This window comes from Balaenoptera musculus, chromosome 10, assembly GCF_009873245.2.
Source record: "Balaenoptera musculus isolate JJ_BM4_2016_0621 chromosome 10, mBalMus1.pri.v3, whole genome shotgun sequence".
NCBI lineage: Eukaryota > Metazoa > Chordata > Mammalia > Artiodactyla > Balaenopteridae > Balaenoptera > Balaenoptera musculus.
In genome coordinates, this window is record NC_045794.1 from 9,248,191 (window position 1) to 9,273,374 (window position 25,184).

Genomic DNA, 25,184 nt, shown 5'->3' on the forward strand with positions numbered 1-25,184 from the left:
CGGCCCGGCTTTTATTTCTCCGATGCGGGGCTGTAACCCGATCTTTTATTTCCTGGTGGCTCCTTTAAGAGGCAGAGCTCAGTGCTGGGAATTCACGTCAGTTTCTGCACTGAAACTCTCAAGATCAATGAGCAAAGAGCTTTCTCAGTTCTGCCTTTCAGTTTCTCTCTTCCAGGAAGGAAAACATTCGAGAGAGAGAGCGAGGGAGAGCGGCGGGAGGGCGGGGGGCGGGGGCGCCGGCCCGGGTGGGAGGAGAGAGCGGGAGGCCGGCCGGGCTGCGCCCCGGGTCGCCGCGCCGCGCCGCGACCTGCAGACCCCGCCGCCGCGCCGCCCGGCTCCCACGCCCCCGCCGCCCCGCGCGGCGACTCCGCCGGCGCCCGCCCCGCCCCGCGCGCTCGCGGCCCCCCGGGGCGGCCGCCGGGAGAGATGCTGCAAGAAACTTCTTAAATGACCGCGTCCGGCCGGCCGTGGAGCGTTTCTGGGTTGGGGAGAGGAAAGGAAAGTGGAAAAAAACTGAGAACTTCCTGATCTCTCTCGCTGTGAGACATGTCTGAGACTCCTGCTCAGTGTAGCATTAAGGTAAAGATCTTCTCCCCCTCCCTCTCCGGGGTGGAAAACCTTGAGCTGCACCGGCCCGGCCAGTCGTACTGGGCTCTTCAGTTGCGAGGGGACTGTTGCAGTGGCTCTGTTCGCAGGAAATTATTTGGGGCGCCGGGGAAGGAGACGCGGCTCGCGGCGGCAGCGTACCCTTTAGTGTAACCTTGCTGCTCCCCCCCTCTCGCCGAGCGCCCTGTCGGCTCCTGCGCCCTCACCTCACCCCCTTGCTTTTTGACAATGAAATGCCAGTCACCGTCGGTCTGGAGGAGCCCGAGTGGTCTCCAGGACTGTAAAACACCCCCGTAATTAGTGCGCTTTTAAAAAAACCTGGTCCCTACTCCTACTCCCAACATGTGACCGAAATGGAACTTTTGTTCCCGAGGGGTGGTCTCCTTAGAAAAAAAAGTTCTCCGGCTCCACTGGGACTGGAATCATTTCTTTTTTTTAAGGGCTCACAGAGTCGGATCAGACAGATTCCCCCCACCCCCGCATTGTAATTGCAAGCGCTTGTCGGAGAGACAGTCGTGGTGTCAGCTTTTCCTGGGCATTGCACAATGAATTTCTTTCTTTTCTTTCTTTCTTTTTTTCCCTTTAAACCAAGGTGAATAAAGTCGCTGAATGGTTATTTTACTCTGGTGCATATGAACGCTGAGCAATCCCAAAGTAGAAAACTCCCGTGTTGCAGAGAGGGAGAATTATCTAAGTGACCATACAAAATGACCTTCTCAGTTTGACAGTGCAGAGAGGAGAGCTAAGAGTAGAAATCTCCCAGCTTTCTGGCCATGGTTTTCAGTATTGTAAATGCAGGATGGTGAAGGATGTTTGCAGACACAGCATTTACCTTGCAAGTAGTTGTGTGTTACATTTATATATTTGTGTGTGTCTCTAAAGGCTAGTGGTGCTGCGGTTTGTTGCTTCTAGAAAGTTGTCGTAAAGTTTGCCACCGTGAGGAGGCAGACTGATTTGTCCATCTCCCCCAATTATTTTGCCCGTCGTTGCATTTGGTGTGCACTTCCATTTCACTGTTCCATCAGTACCCAGATGGAAAAGTCTTTTGCTTCCGTGAGAGGCTGAAGCTCCTGAAGTTTGTTTGTGGCTTGGCCCATTAAATATGTTCATTGAGGGGACGCTGCAGAGACAATGAACAAGTAACCAGTTTTCTTCATCTATGGCGAATTCGAGAAACCTTTCCAGTTTTAACACCGCTTTTCCATAGGATCTGTTTGGAGGAAACAGTATTTTATCATGTTTGCTTATTAGGGCTCATAATTATACTCAGGTGTTAGTGTTTCTTATCAGGAAAGATTCTCATGGGGTTTGAATTAGGGCTAATGTGAACTGAAAAGGTGGGTTGGGTTTCTTTGTTTTTGCCTAGCAAAAAAACGCCCAGTGGAACTTTCGGGTTTCTGTGTTTGCACATATGTGGGGATAGCAGTATGTCTGCGGTGGCAGGGAGGTGTCAGAGTAAAAATGTTAGGTAGGTTGATACTTCAAAACCAATTTCTTTTGCTGTATAAATTCGATTCCACGAGTTCAGGAAAATCCTATGGTATGCCTGATCTAATTTATCTGATACTTCATAACACAAACAGAGGTAACTAAATACTAGGGTATGAAATCAGTAAATTGTATTTAGCTCGATGGCAATAAATCTGACCTGGGGAGAACCGGGACCAACTATGAGATAGTGGTTTTAGGGTGAAAACAACAAAAAACAAGCCTTTCTGTGACTTTTCTTATTGTCTCTTCTAAAGAGACTGCATATGCCCGCTGTTCTGAGGGGCTTATGGTTGGGTGCTGCAGGTGTGCATCTTATTGTACCCCCGTGGGAGGCTACAGCAGCCCTTTCCTTACACACACGGATGGAATCATTCCCAAACCCAGACAGCACACTCTCTTACATGTGACATAAAAATTGCAGCCATAGTTTGTATATCATTTTTTTCCTTATCGTTTACCCCTCAGTTCTTTTCGGGAGCCTCTTTTCCTCACTCTGTATTTCTCTGTAATTAGAATAGATTTAATGGTCTTCACTAGTAATGAAAGTATCACTTTTATTTTGGATTGTTGTTTATGGAACCAGAATATGACTGTTTGCTTGGACTGTGCATATGTTCAAATGCACATGTGTGAAGTGCGTTTTTCCACGGAGTTTCTTTAGTTTGCAACGTTCCGGTAAGAAGCGCCGGAGATCAAGGACTGGGATTATTCTAGCTTGTCTGAAAATGCTCTGGTGATGTGTGCGGTGTTTCCCTTAGTCCTTGGAATGTGGTACAGTGACTGCATAATACAAAATGTTTGCTGGTAACCCACAAATACTGGGATTTTTTTCTACAGTCCTGTAAACAATAAAGTTTTCTGTGGAGCAGGGAATGAATGTCAGGAGCTTTCAAGGATGACCTGATGGCTCTGATATCCTGAGGACATGTGACACGGAAGGCTCTCTGTGTGGAGAGATTTCCTTCACTCCTCCTGTCTACTCCTGAAACCTTCCTCCCTGGCTCTCATTCCTTACAAGCAGCTGGTCAGCAGGCAGTAAATTCCTCAGCAGCTGGTGTGATGGAGCACAGAGGAGCCTGACCAGAGGCAGTCACAGAGGGAAGTACTCTGTTTACTTCTGAGCAGTGTTAGTTCTGCTAGAAAAGAGTAGTGTACGATTTCGGTGGAATTTCCAGGGTGAAAGTTTCTGAATCAGTCAGTGACATCTTCGTATGTATCACTTTCATGGTGGTGGTTGCCAGATGAATGCCTGATAATTGGCTTTTATATTTCTTTTGCACTTTATAAGCATGTTCCCGGCACCGCAGGGAAGTTAATATCAGACGCATGTTTATAGCAGAAGACAGGTTGACCGGCCCAAGGTCACCCAAACTATGGCTGCGCCCTACTGTTTGTCTGCACTGGGCGCTCTCATCGTGAGAGATTAAATGCTTCCATTCCTGACCATTTGGGGCTGTTTAAATGTAAGGACGGGGTCACCTAACTGTAAAAAGTCAAATTATTGTTTTCGGAGGATCGTATGGCTGACTGCTGGGTACGGGAGAAAGGAAGAGGCTATCTTTTCCATCATCAGCCTTCACCTTCAAGTCACCTGTTCAGTTTTAACTTCAGCCAAGTTGCAGCGGAAAGTAACTACGGCCCAGCAGACACAGCCCTTCGTAAGGCTCGGCCGGGCGGCCGGCGAGAACTATCCAGGATAGTACAGAAAATAGTTGCCTAACATCCCTGGCCCCTCCTTTCTCTGCCCTCCGTACTGGTTGGCTTTTTAGCGGAATGGAATCTCTATTTTGCTGCTTTCTGGGAGTCTCTGGGTTTCCCCTCCTCGACTCTGAGCTCCTTGGGTTTAGTGGCGATTATCTTTGCGTCCTGGTGCCCACCTTGGCACCTGGCTCAGAAATGTGTGTCAGTAATGTTTGCTGATTTGCAGTGAAGCATGGAAGGAGGTCAGTACCCTTTCCGCTCTCTGTCCTGTGTGCCCAGAGTGACTTAACACTTCACCCACAGGCTTGCATAAAGTGGTTACTAGGGCCATTCTGCTGTCACAGGGAGGCCTAGAGCACTCCCTTGGGTGTCTGCCTAAAAATTATTACTGGTAGAATTTTGGCCTAATAATAATGTTTTCTTATTTTGATAACATTTTCAAAAACTGCTTTTGTGTCTCAACAAACAACAACATGGAACTGAGTAAAAGATACAAGACAGAGGGCCTTGAGGAATCACTGGAGAAGGTTCAGATTAGCAGGCTTCTAAGTTTTCCCCAGGGTCTTTAGCAAGTGAATCAGGGAACTTTGAGAATCTCAGAGCTGAGAGACTATAAAGATCACCTGGGCCAACGTCTGATTTTATTTTCTTTTTTTGCTGTGTTGGGTCTTTGTTGCTGCGCATGGGCTTCTCTAGTTGCGGCGAGCGGGGGCTACTCTTCCTTGCGGGGCGCGGGCTTCTTACTGCAGTGGCTTCTCTTGTTGTGGAGCACGGGCTCTAGGGGCGCGGGCTTAGTTGCTTCGCGGCATGTGGGATCTTCCCGGACCAGGGCTTGAACCCATGTCCCCTGTATTGGCAGGTGGATTCTTATTTATTTATTTATTTATTTTTGGCTGCGTTGGGTCTTTGTTGCTGCGCATGGTCTTTCTCTAGTTGCGGTGAGCGGGGGCTACTCTTCGTTGCAGTGCACGGGCTTCTCATTGCAGTGGCTTCTCTTGTGGCAGAGCACAGGCTCTAGGCATGCAGGCTTCAGTAGTTGTGGCACGTGGGCTCCAGTAGCTGTGGCTCGGAGGCTCTAGAGCGCGGGCTCAGTAGTTGTGGCGCACGGGCTTAGTTGCTCCGTAGCATGTGGGATCTTCCCAGACCAGGGATCGAACCCATGTCCCCTGCATTGGCAGGCAGATTCTTAACCATTGCGCCACCAGGGAAGCCCGGCAGGAGGATTCTTAACCACTGCGCCACTAGGGAAGTCCCTACAACATCTGATTTTTATGGAGAGGAGGTCCACACAGCTAAATTGTTCGCTTCAGCTGATCGGTGACTGAGCCAGGTTTAGAGCAACGCAGACCCCCTGGTTCTCAGGCCCCTGTCCCACACTGGCTGGGTTCACGGTGCATCCCTATAAGAGGCCAAGGAAATTCGATACAATAGGCTGCACACTCTGGCACTTCCCAGCTTGGTCCATTTTAATCGCAAGCCAGCTGGTATGAGGGCACAGAGGTACGTGCCAAGGAAGATGGTGTGTGTGGGAGCCCTGGGTCCAGAGGGTATATTGTTAGATGTGAGAAGAGGAAGGAGTAGGAGTGGGGGATGAGGGAAGAAGGGCTTCATGGACTTGTATTTGCACCACCATCTACAGCAATAAATTTTTGTATTCTGGTAAAAAGCATATAACATTAAATTTACCATCTTAACCATTTTTAAGGGTACAGTTCAGTCGTGTTAAGTCTGTTCACGTTGTTGTGCAACTGATCTCTAGAACTTTTTCATCTTGCAACACTGAAACTCTATACCCACTAAACACCCATTTCCCCTCTCCCCTTCTCCCAGCCCTCCGTAACCACGTTCCTATTTTCTTTCTATGATTTTGACTACTTTAAATAGTTCATATGAGTGCAATCATACTTTCTTTATTTCACTTAGCATACTGGCCTGGAGGCTCATCCATGTTACAGCATGTGACAGGATTTCCTTTTTTCAAGGCTGCATAATATTCCATTTTATGTATATGCCATATTTTCTTTATCCATTCATCTGTTGATGGACATCTGGGTTACTCTCATCTCACAGGTGTTGTGAATAATGCTGTGGTGAACATGGGTGTACAAATGCCTCTTTGAGATCCTGCTTTGAGCTCTTTGGATTTATACCCAAAGATGGGATGGTGGGGTGCAGTGGTACTTTTTTATACCATGTGAGGGGCCGGTACTTCTGTTTTGGGCTGAGGGTGCTGGACCTGTTAGCAGGGCCTTTTCTGAGGAATCCTTGAGGGGGCCCTAGGCTCAAATATACGCCTTAATTTATACACAATAGGCTCTGCATCAACTAAAAACATGGCAGCTGGTCTTAGGGAAGTAGCTTACCTCTTTAGCATAGGTAAGTGAAGGGAAAAAACACCCCAAATATGGGCACCAGAGGAAGGTAGAACTAAAACAAATTCTGTGCATCTGAGTTGAGCACACTGAGGCAGGTGGAGGGCAGGTGGGGAGGGGGTGTGAGGACCAACTTGAAGAGCAGGTGCGTTCTGTTACGGATGCTGAAAAGTTGCCCTGTGGTGTGGATCTCCCGGCCGAGTGAATCGGTGCCAAACGAAGCCCCCTAGGGTGTGGGGTATACAAACGACGTATTTGTCTCTGTGAAGGCTACTTTAGGAGAAGCAGTGGCGTTGGTTTTCTGGCAGAGTCCTTCACTGCCGTATTTGTTGTAGAAACCAATCTCTGTGTGGATTTGTTGAATAGCATGAGTGTAAGTTGACGCAGGGTTCCCACGCCAGAAGGGACCCAGCTTAAAGACCATTCGCTGCCAAGCCTAGTATTTGGAGAGAGAAAGAGTAAAGTTAGTGAGAAGTTAGAATAATAGCCTATTAAAAAACAAACACATTTTCATTGATTTTTGAACATACAGGAACCAGCCTAATAGAGTGTGGCTTTCCAGGGCGTCTCAGGCTAAGCCTCCGTGTGAACAGGCAGAAATGACTTGTGTCCACACCATCAGCTGGTGAGAAATGAGGGCTGCTGTGTGCTGGAGACTGTACCTTCCGCATCGAAATAGTACCATCAGTATATTACTTGCTCTGTTAATTTGCTTGATCACCCTTTCTTCTTAGATAGTGAAAGTATACAGTTCAGCCTGGTCTTTGGCTAAATGACCTTGAATTTGGGGAGTATGTGGGGTGGTGACAAGGAAGGTATTAGCCTGTGTTTGTTAGGTGTGGAGCCCCAGATGAGCTAACTGCTTACTCAGGCCTGTGGACTAAGCGTATGGGAAACTGTGGAACACCTGCGTTTTGGGCGCTTTGTAAAGTCTAGGTAATTAAAGGGGTTTGTGTGCTGCCTTGGTGGTCATCCTCCTCCATCATCACCATCATCGTTTATTAGATACTGCTGTGTGCTGGTCCTTGGGCTAAGCGTTTTATCTACATTGTCTCATTTGCTCTTTACGACTCCCTCCGGGATTCAGGTTTTCCCCCTGTTTTGCAAAGGAGGAGCCTGAAGCCCATAGCTGTGAAGCGATGTATTGGTCTAAGATCTTCCAGGCTGTACTCTGGCCCGAGCTTCACCGAGTCTACATCTCGGGACTACAGTTCCAAAGCACTTTGTCTCCTGACCCAAGACTCAAGGACAGCCACCTTTATGAAGAAAGTTAGGAAACCAAGAGTAATGGGGCTGTGGAGGAGCTTCCCACAGGCCAAGATGAGAGGTGGGAAGAGAGCCGGCAGACGTGCTCCTTCCCTCTCTGGGTGGGTGCTCCCTAACCGGCCCTCTCGTGGCAGGGTAGCCAGATGGTCACGTCGCACCACCCACCGTGGAATGGACGTCCAGATCTCCCATTTGTACACCAATCCCTGATGTTCTCTAGTGATACTTTGTCTTTGGGTCGGTTCATTTGTGCCCTTTTTATGTTTTTCTCAGGAATCTTTTCCCTCTCTGCCTTGCTCTGCTTTCCCCCAGTGTCTCCTTACCCCGTCATCAGGTGATCAGGTGGGTGGCAGGCTGGGGCCGTGTCCTCTCATACTGCCCACCCTCGGAGCTAGACACCTTGGTCACACCCTGGTCAGTCTCTCTCCTTCCACTGCTTTTTTTTTTTTTTTCAATTTCAAACTTTTTACACAATCCACGAATGCAGTGCTTTTTAAAAACCATCCCTCATGTCCATCTGAAGATACTGTGTGATTTCTAGGAATCTATTTGATGTCTCTTCAGGTGTTCCCTGATTTCCCCCCACCACCAAAGGAATCATCTTTTTTCTTTTTTTTTTAATAAATTTATTTATTTATTTTTGGCTGCCTTGGGTCTTTGCTGCTGCACGTGGACTTTCTCTAGTTGCGGCGAGCGGGGGCTACTCTTCCTTGTGGTGCATGGGCTTCTCATTGCGGTGGCTTCTCTTTGTTTCGGAGCACGGTCTCTAGGCACATGGGCTTCAGTAGTTGTGGCACATGGGCTCAGTAGTTGTGGCTTGCGGGCTTAGTTGCTCCGCGGCGTGTGGGATCTTCCCGGACCAGGGCTTGAACCCATGTCCCCCTCATTGGCAGGCGGATTCTTAACCACTGCGCCACCAGGGAAGCCCTGTCTTCTTTCTTGATAGCTTGATATCTGACCCTACTGGCCTTGTTCTAATTTCCCGGAATGAAGGGAGAATTTGGGCCCTCTGATTTTATACACTTCTGGATTTGAACAGCTTTAATGAAGCCTGTCTTCAGAGCAGACATAGGGAAGGAAGCACACGGAGACATGGCGTGGAGGGAGTTCAGAAGGGACTAAGAAAGCCTAAGCCCTAATTCTCATGAAACAGGTGAGGAAACTGACTCGAGCAGCATTTAAATCGCCTGCTTGAGATCACAGTGCTCTTCGTAGCTGCGCTGGAGTCAGGATCCAGGTGTTCTGTCCCAGGACCATGTTCCACGAACACCAGGAAAGTTGGCAAAAAGCAGACAAGGGCTTCCCTGGTGGCGCAGTGGTTGAGAATCTGCCTGCCAATGCAGGGGACGCGGGTTCGAGCCCTGGTCTGGGAAGATCCCACGTGCCGTGGAGCAACTAGGCCCGTGAGCCACAACTACTGAGCCTGCGCGTCTGGAGCCTGTGCTCCACAACAAGAGAGGCCGCGATAGTGAGAGGCCCGCACACCGCGATGAAGAGTGGCCCCCGCTTGCTGCAACTAGAGAAAGCCCTCGCACAGAAACGAAGACCCAACACAGCCATAAATATATAAATAAATAATTAAAAATTAAAAAAAAAAAAGCAGACAAGACCTCAGAAAGCATAGCTTCATCGTGAGGACTCATATCTAGAGAGTGAAACCCCTTTGTCTGGCACCACACAATGACCGACAGTATTAATGATCGTCATTATGACCTTGTCCAAGTTAAAGACAAACTGTAAATTATGAGATTTAGGAAGTTAGGAAATAGTGTCATGCATTTTGGAAAGCTATCCAACGAAAATGGTTGGCATAGAAATAATGTTACGTTTTTAGAAGGCCATGCTTCAGTTATCTGGATGAATGACTTATGAAAATAATACCTTACTCCCCAGTGAAGACAGGAGAGAGCTACCCAATAAATCTGCACGCTCACTAGAGCTCGTGTGTTCCTCGGGGGTATTTTCCCTTTGTATGTGGGAGTCAGACACACGGAAAACGACCTCATTTCCTGAATGACCTGAAAAGGGCGTGCGGCCCCGCTGGTGTGAGCGCCGTGGGTGCGTACACTCAGTGATCTAAGTGTCGTTCCCATGTAGTTCCAATCAGCACTGCTTCAGAGTTTGATTTGCACTTTATTCTGCCTGATGCTACTCATTGGTTCTTCTCTGTAACACTGATTTCCCTTAAGGGGATGGTAAGTTCCCGAGAAGGGGAGACCAGTCATTGCCATACCGTGAAGAGCTTCTAGGGGAAGGACAGACCCTGTAGTAGACAGACCTGAGTGTGAATCCTGCTTCTTGAACTTGTTCATCTTAAGCTTGAACCTGTTAAGTCGTCTGAAGTGGTAATAAAAATACCTATCTTTGGGGGCTGTTGGCACTGCCTTACGTTGTTTTAAAAACACCCAAACTTAGTTCTTCTCCCTCTTTATATATCCTCCCATCACAGGGATCTAGAAGGGGCGAGAGATTTTCTAGTCCTGTGCCTGCATTATACCGTTGAGAAAATGGAGCTCAGAGATGTGATGGTCTTGCTCGAGCTCCTGTGGCTGGTTTGTGGCACCGCCTGAACTAAACTCCAGGCCTTGCAGGTGGGCCAACTCCCAGGCTGGGCTCTTATCACCGTCGCCATGAGTTTCTCCCAGGGTTGGGGTCACTCAGTCAGCGCTCAGCAAAGCCTCGCTTTTGACTTTCATTGAATACAGACCCCAGTAACAGGAGCGAGGAGCCAACTGCAATTACATGGTAGAAACAGATGCCCTCTTGCATCTTAAAATTGGGAGGGCAGAGCTAGTAGGGTTCTGAATAAGTTTCCAGAGATGAAAGGAAAGGAAAAAACCCGAAGAAGCCTGGAAGTACTGTACAGTGCCTCTGATGGGCATTATTACTCAGCCCTCAAGTATTCGAACCTATTCAGGGATCTGCTTGTTCATACAGTTGCTTATTATCTGCGACCGGGCCGAGGCTCGAGAGGGAGCATCTATTCTTCAGCCCGCTTTCGTGTGGCACGCAGCCCCGTGTCTGTCTGACCACAGAGCAGACACTGTTTGCCGTGGGTGGTGAATTTCCAGTTCCAAGCGTCAGGAGTAGATGGCTTTTCGTGGAGGTTTAGACGGAAGAGTTTGAAGAAGCCAAATTTGTAACTTTGGGGCATGAGAGAACCTTTGTTTTTAGTAAATGTTAAGAGGGGGGGCTGAAGTATTTGTTAGCAGTATTTTGCTGTGGACTTACAGTGCGTTCCTGCATTTTCCATTGATATCCATGTTAAATGAGAAGATGAAATGGGGCCTGGAAAATAGCCCTTTTTGAGGAATAGTGGAGAGAATGTTCGCGGCCTCCGCCGCCATCCCCAGAAGCAGGTGTGGGCACTTTTAGGCCGTTGAGGAAAGAGCTTAGGTCTGGAGGGCAACCGTTCCTCTCCCTTCGCCCTGGAAAACACAAGCGAACTTTGGTGATTTTTCTGCTCAGCTGTCTTGCAGCCCTCTCTGCTGGGTTATGAGGAGGCCAGGTGACTTCATCTTTCTGAAGATTTCTCTGTATCATGAGGTCACTAATCCCCGATTCTGTCACATCCCCTATACGTGAGGAAGCAGCAACCAAAGATGAGATGCTGGCCCTCAAGTACTTCCTGGAAGAAATGAGCTACAGATAGAAATCAGCATTGTAATTACAAAAAAAAAAAATCAACCCCCAAAGAACAGCCTTTCTGCCTCTGAAGTCACCCGTGTCCCTAACACTTCCCTGGGTCTCTGGGGAAAGTGTGGGTCTAGGTGTGCGGCGGTGGCCTCGCGTGTGCCAGCCCGGCTGTGGTGTGGCCAGGACAGTGCTGGCATCCCTGACGAAGACTCCAGGTCAAGAGACAGTTTGGGACCAGTATTGTCTGAAGCCTAATAATTAGTACTCGGATAAATAGATCTGCCACTGGTGGTATAGCCAAGAGGAACCGTACCTGAGACTTTATAAAAGGGTAGCAGGCGTTTGCTGAGTACTCTTCTGGACTGCTTTGGGGAAGCTCAGACAAGGGAAGGCAACTTTTTTCCATGTTACTTCCTTTCTTCATTGTTCTAGACCATATATCTTTCCCAGACACTCTCTTTGACCGTCACGTCGGCCTCCTGCCAGAGCAGACCACATGGTGGTGTCTCCTGACTCAGCCATCTGGTCCAGTGCTGTCTTTTCGTGTGTAGATTTGTGATCACGGGCCGGGCACCCAAAGGGACAGAAGTGAGTTCTCATTTCTTTGGGCCTCTGTGTGTGCTCTCGTGTCCAAATTCCTGCCCTGGAGTTGGCACGTCTGGTTTTGGGAACTGGGCAATCTGAAAGATTGGACCCCTCGTGCATTTGGTAGCTGCTGTGTCCTCCTTTTGACCTGAGATCTGGGAGATCTGAAAAATCCGGGTCATGAGTTCACTTGACTGGTGCCTTGCTCTGTCGAGACCGTGGCTCTCCTAATGGTCTTGACAGTCGTGGCCAGTGATGGGTGAGGACAGCAGGTCAGGGTCACTGTCACTCTGCACCTCTTGATCTGGCCTGTCTCTGAAGTGAGGTGAGGTGGGTGGGAGAACTGTCATTTAAGGGGTCCCCAGTCTGGGTAAGTCTCCTCTCCTCCCGGATGTGGAGACCTGAGTGACCCAATTTGGCTGACGACATCTCAAGTCCCCTGGAAGGCTGCCAGCTCCGTGTTTGACTCTGTGCCCCCGAGTCCTGCCCTGGGTCTGCTGACTTGAACACTTTAGGGTGAGGTGGAATGGGAGACCGTACCCGTTGGGAAGGCAAGAGTCTTTGCCCTCAGACCCAGAGAAACAAAGGCTCTCTCTCTGAAGTTGGCATTCTGCTCTTTTGCGTCTCTGAGGCTCTGTGCTCCTGGCGGGGCCGTGCATGAGTGGTGAGGGCACGCTTCTCGGAAGCAGAAGTCAGCTGCAGGTCAGAAGCAGTTTTTGGATACGATGGAATCCTGGGGGAATGCTGGCGAGCACAGGAAGGCTGCAGTGATGATCCTCTAATCTCTTTCAGCATGCTGTAAGGGGATCTTTAACTTTCACCCAGACGGGAGGGAGATGGGCACAGGGACCTAGGTGTTGGGTTACATCTCAAGTAGGGCACCTATTAGTATACCCGTCTTACATGCTCCCACCCTCCCTGGCACCTTGGCTCTCCTAAGCTCCCTACCCTAGAAAATGAATAAAGAACCACTGACATCAACGGCAGGAGATTTATTTCTCATTTTCTGGGTGCAAGGTCGTGGGCTCTGCTTGGAGATGTGTGGGACGAGGCCTCGGAGGGAAGAGAACCTTAAAAATGCAAGAAAAGGCAGAAAGCCACACACGCCCCACCGAAAGGCCCTGTTATTCCAGCAGAGGGACGAGCTGGGCCCCGGGGTGCAAGTCACTGTTAACCTTAGCCTGCTTTTCTGAGAATTTGTCTGTCTCGAAAAATTTGGTGAAATGGCCAAATGGAGCTTCTGTAAGGTAGGGGGAATGCCTGCGCGTGCTTCTGTGGTTAGCCGTGGTGTTGAACAGTCCCATTTAAGGGAACAATGGTTCTGGGTACGTTTCCATTTCAACTGTGGTATTTAAAGGTTTGCCATGGCGGGGGTGTGGGTGGACGGAGTATAGTCCTTTCGCCTCTTGGTTAATTTTATCTAGGTTATAGGCGAAAAATGAGTTCGCAACACCTCCTGTTTCTTATTTGGGTCCATTTTAGGACGACCTGCAGAGCCTAGTTTGGGCAAATCTCGTTCTCCTACCTGACGCACGTGTTTGTGGATTGCCAGGCTACATGCCAAATGGATTATTAGGAAGAATCCACTTCACAGCTCTGGCCCCCATATTGGTGCTTGTGATTCTTCTTGGGGTCTTGTATATACTTGGGGTGCTTTTCTCGCTTAATCCTTCTGGGACTCCGCGTGGGGCTGTGTTGACAAGGTTGCGCCACTTTGGGGAAGTTTTGGCCTCACGCTTGCCCAGGCGGGCTGAGGCAAGCATTGGTCCAGCTGGCCGCACTTCGGGCAGTTGACGGTACTTAGAGCTTCAGGGGTTTCCATTTGCCAGAAAGATAATCTCTCAGCTGGCCCTAGTGTCCCCAGGGCACACATGTTAGGCTTTGGGGGAAATTCACAATTTCAGCTTTGCTCTTTGTTTGCATCTTGTGTACATTAATGGCCTCATAATTGAAGTGCATTGAACTATTGCTCCACAATCCAAAGCCTGGAAAGTAGCTTCTTTGGGTCAGGGAAAGGTTTCTAAGTAAAGTTATTGAAGGCTCAAGCTTAAAAACCAACACTGGAGGTTAGAAGTAGCGTGTTCTAGAGGGAACAGTGCGAGGGTAGCTGACACCAGGCCTTTTTGCACTATTTTTAGTTCTAGTCGGGACTGTATGGGGTGGCTTGTGCTTCCTTGGACATCATTCTGCTTTTATTCCAAGGGTTTGCTCTTGTGACTCTGTTTGTATATATGCAGATGTGTTGCATGCTCATAGGATTATATGTCCCAGCAATTATGGCATAATCTGTTTTCCAGCGTATAGAGTGAAAGATTGCGTGAAACCCAGCCTTGTGGCAAAGAAACCCTACATGTAGATGTAAAATGTGTCTCCTTGGAGGGCTGGCTTCCTGATGGGCTATAAACGGATTGTTAAACAGCAATGCGAGGGGCTGTTAACAAGCTGTTTCTAAGAGCATCTCCCTGGTCTGGTCTGAAAAGGTAATGTGTACATATTGCAGCTATGAAACAGTTTGCCTGTGGTGCTTATATGTTGGTAGATTGTGTGTGTGTGTGTGTGTGTGTGTGTGTGTGTATTTTCAGTGGTGAATGAACTGAAAAGATAATTTTTTAAATTGAAGTATAGTTGATTTACAATATTGTGTTAGTTTCAGGTGTATAGCAAAGTGATTTAGTTATACATGTATGTGTATATATCTATATTCTTTTTTCCAGTTCTTTTCCATTACAGTTTATTACAAGGTATTGAATATAGTTCCCTGTGCTATACAGTAGAACCTTATTGTTTATCTATTTATATCTAGTAGTGTGTATCTGTTAAATCTGTACTCCCAATTTATTCCTCACCCCCTTCCCCTTTGGTAACCATATGTTTGTTTTATATGTCTGTGCATCTGTTTCTGTTCTGTAAATTTTTTAGGAATTTGTATTATTTTTTAGATTCCACATGTAAGTAATATCTTATAATATTTGTCTTTATCTTTCTGACTGACTTCACTTAGTAAGATAATCTCTAGGTCCGTCCATGTTGCTGCAAATGGTATTATTTCATTCTTTTTTATGGCTGAGTAATATTCCATTGTATATATGTACCACATCTTCTTTATCCATTCATCTGCCGATGGACACTTAGGTTGCTTCCATGTCTTGGGTACTGTACATAGTGCTGCTGTGAACGCTGGGGTGCATGTATCTTGAAAAGATAATTTTAAATGTTGTCTCTTTGCTCCTATGTCAGTGTCCACTTTCTCCATTGGGCTGTGTTCTGGTTTAAATGAAGAGGTGTTTGGTCAGCACGGGGTATGGATCAACCAAACTTCGAAAAGCTTTCGTACGTTTATGATAACACCCTAAGTGCATAATAGCTGCTTTAAGGATTTAGAATACTTGGATGAATAGGTAAATCACCTCCCCATAAGCAAACTAACATTCAGATTCCAAGTTCAGTGAAGCAGAGCTCCTCTTATGTGTCTAGTCTTATTTGAACTTCTTTTCACATTCAGGTGACGTAGCTGAAAATTGGTCCATGGCAGTTTCTGCTACTCTTGGATTTTAATGAGAACGCTTTCTTGTTTCCAGGATGCCATGCTTCTACTGTGTTCGCAGCTGCTGTGTTGAAAAACAGGTGTCTCGTATAATCCCCTGCCTGGAGCAGTTTGCTAGCCTGGCAGAGCCTTCTTATTATTGTTTACTTATTTATTTATTTTTGTCCCATGTAGGTTAGATAACTGCCAAGAGGTGCTGATGAGCACCTTGATTAATGGGAGAGAAGATGGCAGCTTTTCTAGGTGGAGGTTTCTATTAAAAGAATCTAAGAGTCTCAGGGCATAAAGATAGAGCTAAAGAAAACTGTTCAGGATACGAATCACCAGAGAGAAGAGCCAAAAGGAGGGTAGTAATAATAGTTCTGCCAAGTCATCTCTCTCTCCTTCAAAGGCCAGTGTGGCCACAAAAGCCATCCGAGACGAGGGTGGTGAGTGAGGACCGTTCTCTGGTCCACGGGGCACTAAGGGACTCATCCATAGTTGCTTCTCCAGGCTTCTGGATCCTGTGCGGTCCACACCCCATGTCTCTCACGCTGTTCTTTCTTCTCCATCCTGACTAACACTGTCTCCCTCTGGCCCCAGACTCTTCAGCTGTCTTCCTTCCTCCACTCCCTGCTCCTTCCCAACCAACCCAGAATGATTCTTGGCAAACAAGCAATTGATCACACCAGGCCCTTTCTGACAGTGCAGTGCAGGATGAAACCCAGCTGTTGATCAGGGCATCGAGGCCCTGGACAGGCTGCCTTTCTGTCAATAGAAGCATCTCCACCCTCCTGCCCCACGTTGTCGTCCAACCAATACCTGTCGTTCTCCCAAACCACATTATGAACTTTTATGTCTGCAATCTTGCCCCGATCCTTCTTCTGCCTGGTAGCCAACTTGTCATCTGAATCCCGTTTCTGAAGCCTTCCCTGGTGCTGACAGGCACAGCATCCTACAACCTCACTGAACTTGTCTCCGTTACTGGCAGTGATCCTGTTATAGTTTACTTGTGCCTCATCCTCTAGCTGGAGTCAGAATGCACTGGGAGCAGGAGGTTGATGGATGGATTCGTTTTATATTTCCAATGTCCAGCTCAGTGCCTGGCACAGAGAAGGTCCAGTGTCCTTTAGTTGAATTGAATTTTTTAAATCAGCAAGTATTTATTAATCTTCTGTTATGGGCTCGGTGGGTGCTAGGCTCTGTGCTACATAAGAGAAGTGTAAGTTGAAAACCTTGCACAGTTGAAGTCCTGAGTAAATACCCCTTGAAGGTAGAGGGAGGAAGAAAGGGAGAGACCTCATTTCTGTTGCAGTGTCAGGACCGCGTGGCAGGGCCACACCAATACCTAAGTCCCCCCATGAGGCTCAATCCCTGAACTGACACGTATACACACGGCACCTGCTAGATCTTTCCATCCTGATTGCCCATATTCCAGAGAGGAACATAGGCAGCTGGAGACGAGGCTTGAGAACCTTTAGGCTGGTTGTGCAGGATGAAGCACGGACAGCCCCAAATGAGTGAACACATCAGTAATCCGTCCTCTTTTCTTGGCTCAGGATGCCCCTTGGGCCTGGGAGAGAGAGCTGGGGGCTGTTAGTTGTAGCGCGTGCGGTCCTGACACTCCGGGAACGAGGGGCCGCTGGTTGCTCTCTACCGCACCCGTCTGCTCACTGGGTGGCGGAGGTGACTCGGGAGCAGGGCAGCAGCTGAGCTTTCTGGGAAGTCTGGGATTGCCCTTCCAGGAAAAGGGAGGGATCTGACCCTTCCGTCCGTCAGCTCCTCGGCCTTCTCCTCCAGATCCCTGCTCTCTTCCATACTTATCTGGGGGATGATCGCTCTGGAGCTCTAGTTCACTCCCAGTGGGTTGCCCTGGGGGCTAAAGCAGCGAGAAAACTGAAGGTACCGCAGGACTAGAAAACCAGCCCCGGGCCCTGTCGTATGGGTGGTATGACAGCCTCAACATTTCCATTTACAGTGGAGAACTCAGTGCTGTGTCCTTAAAGACGAGACTGTCAGGGGAGTATGTTAGGGTTAGGAACAGTCTGACGCGTGTGAGATGGGCCAGTCTGGAGAAGCCAGGTATTTTCAGGTACGAGCAGACACACCTGGGCCTTCCATAGGGGCCCAGGTGACTCCTTTTCTCCCTACGCTTGTTGCCATTGACAGACAGGTGGGATTTGGGGCATCAGGGTAGGTGAAAGCTTGCAACTTCCTGAACCCAGCCAGGGTTCTTTTACAGTTCCCCTCAAACTGTCATCTGCCAGCACGTCTCTTTCCCCGAGCTGCCCTGCAGCTGCCCGCCAGCCCTCCTGGGCTCGGGCTCTTCCTGGCTGTAGGTGGGGCCGTCTCCACGGTGCTTGACCCCAGGCCCTTCTGTCCTCGCAGGGTGTCCTAGGTTTCCCTTGCCTTCCAGACGGGCTCCACAAGGGGTCGTGTGGCAGGCAGGTCGGGCGCTGTTGCAGGGGCGCTCCTCTGAGCCGCGCTGGGGAGCAGCAAAGCCTAGCGCCGTGTGTGCCCAGGGAAAAGTCACATTCATGGCGCTGCTGGGGTGCGGGGAGCCACGAAGCGCGTGCCTTCCTCAGAGCCCCCAACTCGTACACCTCATGCCCGGACGACGCGGTGCCGCCAGGGCGCCTCCCACTGCCACTCCCCTGGCCCAGCCTCTCCACTGCCAAGGCTGTTGGTGGAGGGGCCATTTCCTCCTCGTCCCCCTCCTCTCTCTCTCCCGTCCGGCCTTACCAGAGCCGAGGGTAGGCTTACTCTTCCGGCAGCAGGGGAGCCTGGGCCTAGCCCTGCTGGGAGCTGGGTTCCTGAGCGTCAGGACAAACAGTCTGATCTTGGGACGCCCTCCCTCCCTTTTGGTCCTGCGAGGCAGTACAGTCCTAGTTCTAGCACCTTCCTTATGGACACATTTTCCAACCTCTGTGACTACATTAGGGCCGTCAGTCATTGGTTTCACTTGCGTTGCTTAAAAGTTGACCTGCCTACGAGGAAAGTTTCAGGACGCATTCCTTAAGGAGCTGTTGAAATAGAAATAGGAATGAAGTAACAAGTGCCCATGAAATTGTGTGTAGGGGGCCATCCCCCATCCCCCAGCAGGAGTTACCGTGTTTTCCAAACCCTAAATTGTGACATGTCATCTGATAAAGGACTTCTCAGTGTTTTTCGTTTATGTGGCAAGGCTTACAAAAGGGCGTGCTGTTATATTTTAACCACTTAGCTCTTGTCAAAAATAAAATTGCGTGAGATCAGGCCTGTTGCAGAATAGCTTTCCTGCCAGGCAGCCTTCCAGCGTGGCCAAGGTGACACTCAGTGACCAAAGACACCACACTGTGGGTCTCCTCTGTACTTCCTTCATTTTTTATGACCCTTGGCTGCTGTTGAGAAGGACGAGTGGGTCTGTTTGTCTTTCTTCTGGACAAAAGTTGCAAGGACACTTAAGCCTTCTGCTTCAGGGCAGAAGCTGATCACGCGCTGAGATCAGGAAGAAGTTTCCCCCCTGTGGTATCAGATTGCACAGTTGCCCAGCCAGGTGTGCTCCCTCTGTTAAACACACCCAGGAGCGCACTCCTCCTTACTGGCCATCTTCAGAGCAGGATGTTGGACTCCTTGGCCAGCAGCCTGATTCCTTTGGCACGTCCTGCACTCTAAGATGGCAGGCAGCTGCCCCGGGTGCTCTTGGACTTGGCTTTCCTCCAGCTGTACTGGACTGACCTCAGGGCCGTGTCTTCAGACCCCCAAAACTCTTTGCAACTCTCACTTTGCAGTTGGGTCTAAGTATATACACACCCACTCACGTGTGCACGTGGACGCATGTGCGCGCACACACGCACATATTCCTCTTTAAAGAGTTTTGCAAAAAAATGAATTATGCATAAATTCACTTCCCCTTTCCTGAGCTTTACTTCGGTTCCGACACCACATCAAACCCACACGCATTCCCAGAACTTCAAAATGCTGTTCACAGTTAATAGTCGAATTCTTTAAGGCTTGCAGGGGCCAATCTCAAGCTTGTGCTGTAAGTGACTTCGAAGTCTGATCTAAAAGAAGTTGGGGGGTGGGGAGAGATGGACTTTTTCTTTTTTTTTTGGTCAGGCCCCGGCCGTACAGCCTCTTGTGCAATAGGGTAATTACCCGCGATTCCCATGCCGGCCGGCCTGCGTTTTCTTCCTTTGCGCCTCTATCTCCTGGGGCGCAGTACTTCCTTCTGTCTCTATTATTAGCCGACTTAGCTTTCCCGTTCAGTTCCCGGGTCCCTCCTCATCCTCCCCCAGTCTTTCTTTTCCCTGTAAAGTTATTTTGGGGAGCACTTCCCATGTTCGGTTCAGACGCGAGCCTTCTTTTTCTCTATTTTAAGATAACATTTTCTCCTTCATTTCATCATGCATTCATTCATATTCCCAGAGTAGAAACCCTCACCCTCCAGCACATAATGTGTGGTTTGTGAACCTTTAAAACAGTGTGTGCTGACGTGAGTTCTCCAAAAACAGGTTTGCTCCATCCCAGGACTGGGCACCCTGGTACCCCTGGTGGCCTCTGGCTTATCTTCACTCTCTCTTGCCCTTCTCTTTGTTCTTTGATGATTCTGCCCGAATCATGTTCCTTCCCCAGATTACTGTTTTATTTATTTTATTATTTTTTAAAGCTGAGATACAGTTGCTATACAGTATTGTTACATGTGTACAATATAGTGATTCACAATTTTTAAAGGCTTATATTTCATTTATAGTTATTGTAAAATATTTGCTATATTCCCCATGCTGTACAATTATCCTTGTAACTTACTTTATACCTAATAGGTTGTACCTCTGAGTCCCCTACCCCTATCGTGCCCCTCCCCCTTCCCTCTCCCCACTGGTCACCACTAGTTTGTTCTCTAAATTAATCTGTGAGTCTGTTGCTTTTTTGTTATATTCACTAGTTTGTTGTATTTTTTTAGATTCCATATACAAGTGATATCGTACAGTATTGATCGTTCTCTGTCTGACTTCTTTCACTTAGCACGATGCCATCTAAGTCCATCCATGTTGCTGCAAATGGCAAAATTTTACTCTTTATGACTGAGTAGTATTCCATTGTGTGTATATGTGTGTGTGTGTGTGTGTATACACACCACATCTTCTTTATCCATTCATCTGTTGATGGACACTTAGGCTGCTTCCATGTCTTGTCTTGGCAATTGTAAATAATGCTGCTGGGAACATTGGGGTGCACGTATCTTTACGAGTTAGTATTTCCATTTTTTTCGCGTGTATATCCAGGAGCGGAATTGCTGGGTCATATGGTAGTTCTATTTTTAGTTTTTTGAGAAACCTCCATACTGTTTTCCATAGTGGCTGCATCAATTTACATTCCCACCAACAGTGTACAAGGGTTCCCTTTTCTCCACATCCTGCCAACATTTGTTATGTGTGTTCTTTTTGATGATAGGCACTTTGACAGCTGTGAGGTGATAGTCCATTGTCCCAAATTACTATTTTAGTACTTGTTCATCTTGGTTTGTTCATTTTGTAGTTTATTGTTTCCTTTTTCCCTTTAAGTTTGTCTTATTCTTTGGGGTACGCTGGTATTCCTTCCTATTAGTTAGAGATTATTATACCAGTTTTCATTACCTAAATTTGCTAAATGGACATAATATTGAGTGTTTGGTACTTATATCAAGCAAGCCCTTTGGAAATAGGGGAAGAAAAGTAGGTTTTGGGCAGCTTTTGGTATAGTGATAATTCCAAATTTATAATAATTGAGAAATAGTTCATGTGATTCTTACAGAGGAGAAGCTTGAAAGTTACTCTTTTTGTAATTTATGTGGATCTCATTCAGTTTGGGTAAGAAACCCAGTTTAAATGTATGAGTTTTTCAATTAATGGCCTTAGAAATTATTATAATTATTGCTTTAATTTCAGCAGCTAATAATTAATTTTTGTATGTTAAGAGTTTTAATGTTGGCGATATATTACTGTAGGGTGTTAGCCTATTGGGAATTATAATTTTCTCATTTTATAGTAGAGTTTATAGTGCACAATGTACTGCATATAAGTAGTAAAACTGCATTTCCTTAAATGGGCTTTCCTCGTCAGACTTTTACTGAAGTAGCCATATTCTTTGATGTTTTATTACTGCCCATTTGTAAGATTTTTCGGCATAAGCGTAGTTTCAACATACCCTGTTCTGGGAATAGAGGGAAAGAGTTGAGGGAATTCTGTTTGAGTCATACCCCACCAAAGCGCAACCTCATTTTAGTAATGAAAGAGAAGTTCTCACTCTTCTAAAAACAGTGGGGAGAAGATTTAGGGAGGTGGCCTACAGGCTCAGTTTTAAGACCAGGCCATCTATACATACTAATCCCCTCTTTGTAAATGAGAAGTAAAGCTTGAGTATGGTTTGGTGGCAGGTGAAATTTCCTTCCACTTCAAGTATGACACTGCCGTAAGTATTAACGCCTTGAAACTTGCCTTGTAGGGTTTAAAAATGTTCTGACTGCTGAGCACTTGTCATTCAGAAGAGTCATTAGAATTAAGGTTTAGACACTTAAAGCTACAGCTTTGAGGAGTTTCAGACAAGACTCAGACTAGAACCCAGGTCTTCTGACTCCCTGCCATCTTACTGATTTCTAACTCAGTAGGTGGTTTTATTTTAGGAGTATTTTCTAAATAACAGATCAGTTCAAGTCAAATCACTCTACTTAGTGGGAACACTTTTTAAAATCAACCAGGTGAACAGAGTGAATATGTCTCCTTTTCAGTTGGGTGTTTTTGGTCATGTGAAGAAAACCACAAACTCAGAAGGTCTTCATGTATGGATTAAAAAACAAAAAACAAAAAAAACTCAAAGCGATTAAGGACGGTGGAGTGGGAAATAGACCTTATACTTAACACTCTACCTGCTCCCCTGTCCGGCTGCCTGCACTCCCGCTGGGTGTTTCCGGGCTCATTTTAAGGTGAGAGGTTGGTTCCAGCCCCCTGACCACTCTGTTTCCTTCCACTAAAAAAAACTGTGATCATGAGTTTTTAATTTTATAATGTGCTTCGACTGTGAAAAGAAACCAACTCCCGGCCCAAACTGAATGGCCTCCGAGATCCTATTAAGCGCCCAATGCTCTGAACACCACTATATGAAAATGCTTTTCTAGGATGAGCTCAAAGCATTGCATCCTCCAAATAAAATCTATCTGCTCGCACTTAGATTGTTCAAAGGCAGCTGGTAGGCAATTGAAACGGAGAGGCAAGCTGGCAGAAGGAAAAATGAAACCACAAATATCTGTACGTGAAGGTGATCTACGCGCTTGCCAGCCCTCCTCCTAACTTCGTTAACACAGCAGTGTAGCAATTAAATAACACGGGAACTCAGACTCATATGGCTAATTCAGTTGTCCTCCGTTAATGGGGTGAAACAAAGCTTGCATGTGATAGACAGTGCTACTCACCGAAAGGCAGAGCTAAAGGAGAGTTTAAGAGGGAATGAGCAGAAGAGCCCACCAACCATGCCACCCGTGGCCGACGGCCACCTTACTGAGACCTCGGCGACCCTCACCACGTGTAATTGGGGTCCCCGGTATGAAATGTTTGCTCTTCAGAGTTGCCACGTCTTCAGGAAAGGGACCACCCAGCAGTACTGAGCTCCGGATTGGAGTGAGGGAAGGAAGGTGCTGAGGCGAGCCCCCCGGAACATCAGAAGCCCCCACTGCAGTTGCTTTGTGGGAAGCCCCAGATTCTCCCGGGATGAATGCTGTTGCCATCTCACTGCCTGGGAAGACCGCGTGGTGATGAGAAAGCCCTTTGCGAATCCCTCAGCCTTTTCCCTGTTTGGAGGGTGCTCCAGGCTCTAAAACCCGGCCTTCCTCTCTCACCTGGAACTTGAACATTCAGTGACAGAAGGGAAGGGAGAGCATCTCAGCCGCTGGAGCTGGTACTTGTGAGCGGCTCTCCTGCGGCCCATTCGTGGCCCAGGCCCGAGTGTTCTGAGGGCGTGGGCCGGGCTGCGAGGGGGCAGCGCTCTGAGGCGGCGGGAGGGCTGAGCGAGGAGGGGGGTGTGTGGCTTTCTTCTGCGAGAAGCAGTCTGGGGGCGTCTGTGAGAGCTAGATGGCTCTGGAGGGGGGGCTGAGGCCGGAGGGGAGAGGTCATAGGGCAAGCAGAATGAAAGAAGGGCTCTCGTAGCATCCCGAGGATGCAGTCAGGGCATTACACCTTTTGCTGCCTGAGTAACTGAGGGACAACTCAGAAGAGTTCTACGTGTGAAAAGGCAGCAAAGCCAGGTCTAAGCCTTGAACTTCTTAGCCATACAGAGTTCGCATAGGAGGTGTCTGAGGAGCATTCCTTCACAAATCAGTGTTCTGTCCTCCCAAGCCCTCCACATTTTATAGTTGTAGTTGTTCCAAATACATCGGTTTGTTTTTTTTAAATTAATTAATTAATTTATTTTTGGCTGTGTTGGGTCTTCGTTTCTGTGCGAGGGCTTTCTCTAGTTGTGGCAAGCGGGGGCCACTCTTCATCGCGGTGCGCGGGCCTCTCACTATCGCGGCCTCTCGTGGCAGAGCACAGGCTCCACACGCGCAGGCTCAGTAGTTGTGGTGCACGGGCCCAGCTGCTCCGCGGCATGTGGGATCTTCCCAGACCGGGGCTCAAACCCGTGTCTCCTGCATTGGCAGGCAGACTCTCAACCACTGCACCACCGGGGAAGCCCCAAATACATCGGTTTTATCTCTTACATAAGAGGGCCGGTCTCATTTTTATTGCCGGATTCCATTTTCAGTTGTTTTCGTGCCTAATGGTCCCGCATTCTATCCTGGCCCGAAATTGCCAGTGACTGTTGTTACAGTGATCTTTCCTCTCCCCTGACCAGCCCGGTCAGACTCTGGCTCGTGGTCTCCAAACCGGGGTTTGGCAGTGATTCACGACTGTTGTGAGTGCAGTTCAGTAATAAAGCTCAGGAATGGAGCGCTGGCTCATGGAATTTGGTTGGAGCAGGTGTCATTTTTATTCCTCTGCCAATGCAAATGTATCCCAGAGACTTTTCCTTTACTCAGAAAGAATGACCTCCGTACCCGCTTCCTCTGAAAGGTACAAGGTAACGGTAACGCACATGTGACGCGTTGGCTGGCGTTTACCTTGGGGACAGCAGACGTCCCCACCGCCCCCCAGGCAGGACAATGTGCGGAATCCAGCAAACAATAAAGGGCTTGAGCTCGCGTGGCCAGATCGTTAGCTTCCTTCCTTTTTTGCCTAGATTTTTGGGAAGTCCTTGCTTGCGAGTTGCACAGGCCCTGGGACATAGCGATGTAAAATGCCAGAGGATGTGCAAATGGGCGTGTGGAGGAAGAGGGAAAGCAGGAATTCTGGGCCAGAGAGCAGATGGCCGGCCGGTGACCCAAGAAGGGAAGCTCAGGCTTTTAAAGTGGGGAAAAAAAAAAAAAAAAGTAATACTTTGTTTCACGAGTGATTTTCATTAAGTAGCACCATAGCTCCATGTTGGAAAATTCCAAAAGCTGTTGATCATAGCGTGCCTGTCCTCAAGGGTTTACCATCCGAAGAGGTGACAGTCTCTTTCGTGTCATGAAGATGTGCAGAAAACAGAAAATGGAAACACCCTTGGCTCGGCACCATCTGGGGCCCTGCTAAAATGTGTCCTGTGGCTCAGGACTTAGGGGATTTTGGGGGGTTTGTTTCTGGTGTTTTCCCCACGGTGACCAGGTTGTGCAACACTGCACTTGGGAGGCAGCTGCTTCCTGCTCCTCTTTTCCAGGAGAGCGTGAATGGCCATCTCCCGGCCTGATGATGGAGGCGAGGGGTGGAGAGGGAGACAGCTCGGCCTCTGCTCTCTCACTGCTCCCCTGTCCTCCAGGAGCTGGGAACGGGGTGCTGGGGCTCAGGAGGCCGGGGGCTGTGTCCTTGCCTTGCCGAGGGCCATACAGAGCCTGGCGGTGGTGTGATGGAGGCCACGGCCCGACTAATGTTGGAGGGAAGCTGCAGCCCCTCGGTCAACACTCACTGAAGGAATCAAATGCA

General features: G+C 48.2%; 1 protein-coding gene across 4 annotated transcripts in view; it reads left to right on the top strand.

Annotated features, from left to right (window-relative positions):
- The first annotated feature begins 362 nt into the window (after positions 1-362).
- Positions 363-25,184, top strand: part of ETV6 (ETS variant transcription factor 6) — a 240,879-nt gene continuing 216,057 nt past the window's right edge. For 2 of the 4 annotated variants that reach the window (XM_036866354.1, XM_036866353.1), the window contains exon 1: positions 363-579. In XM_036866354.1, the coding sequence (XP_036722249.1) occupies positions 547-579 (33 nt within the window). In that variant the 5' untranslated portion in view covers positions 363-546. The remainder of the gene's footprint in view (positions 580-25,184) is intronic. The other 2 variants (XM_036866355.1, XM_036866356.1) reach the window with 1 other exon arrangement.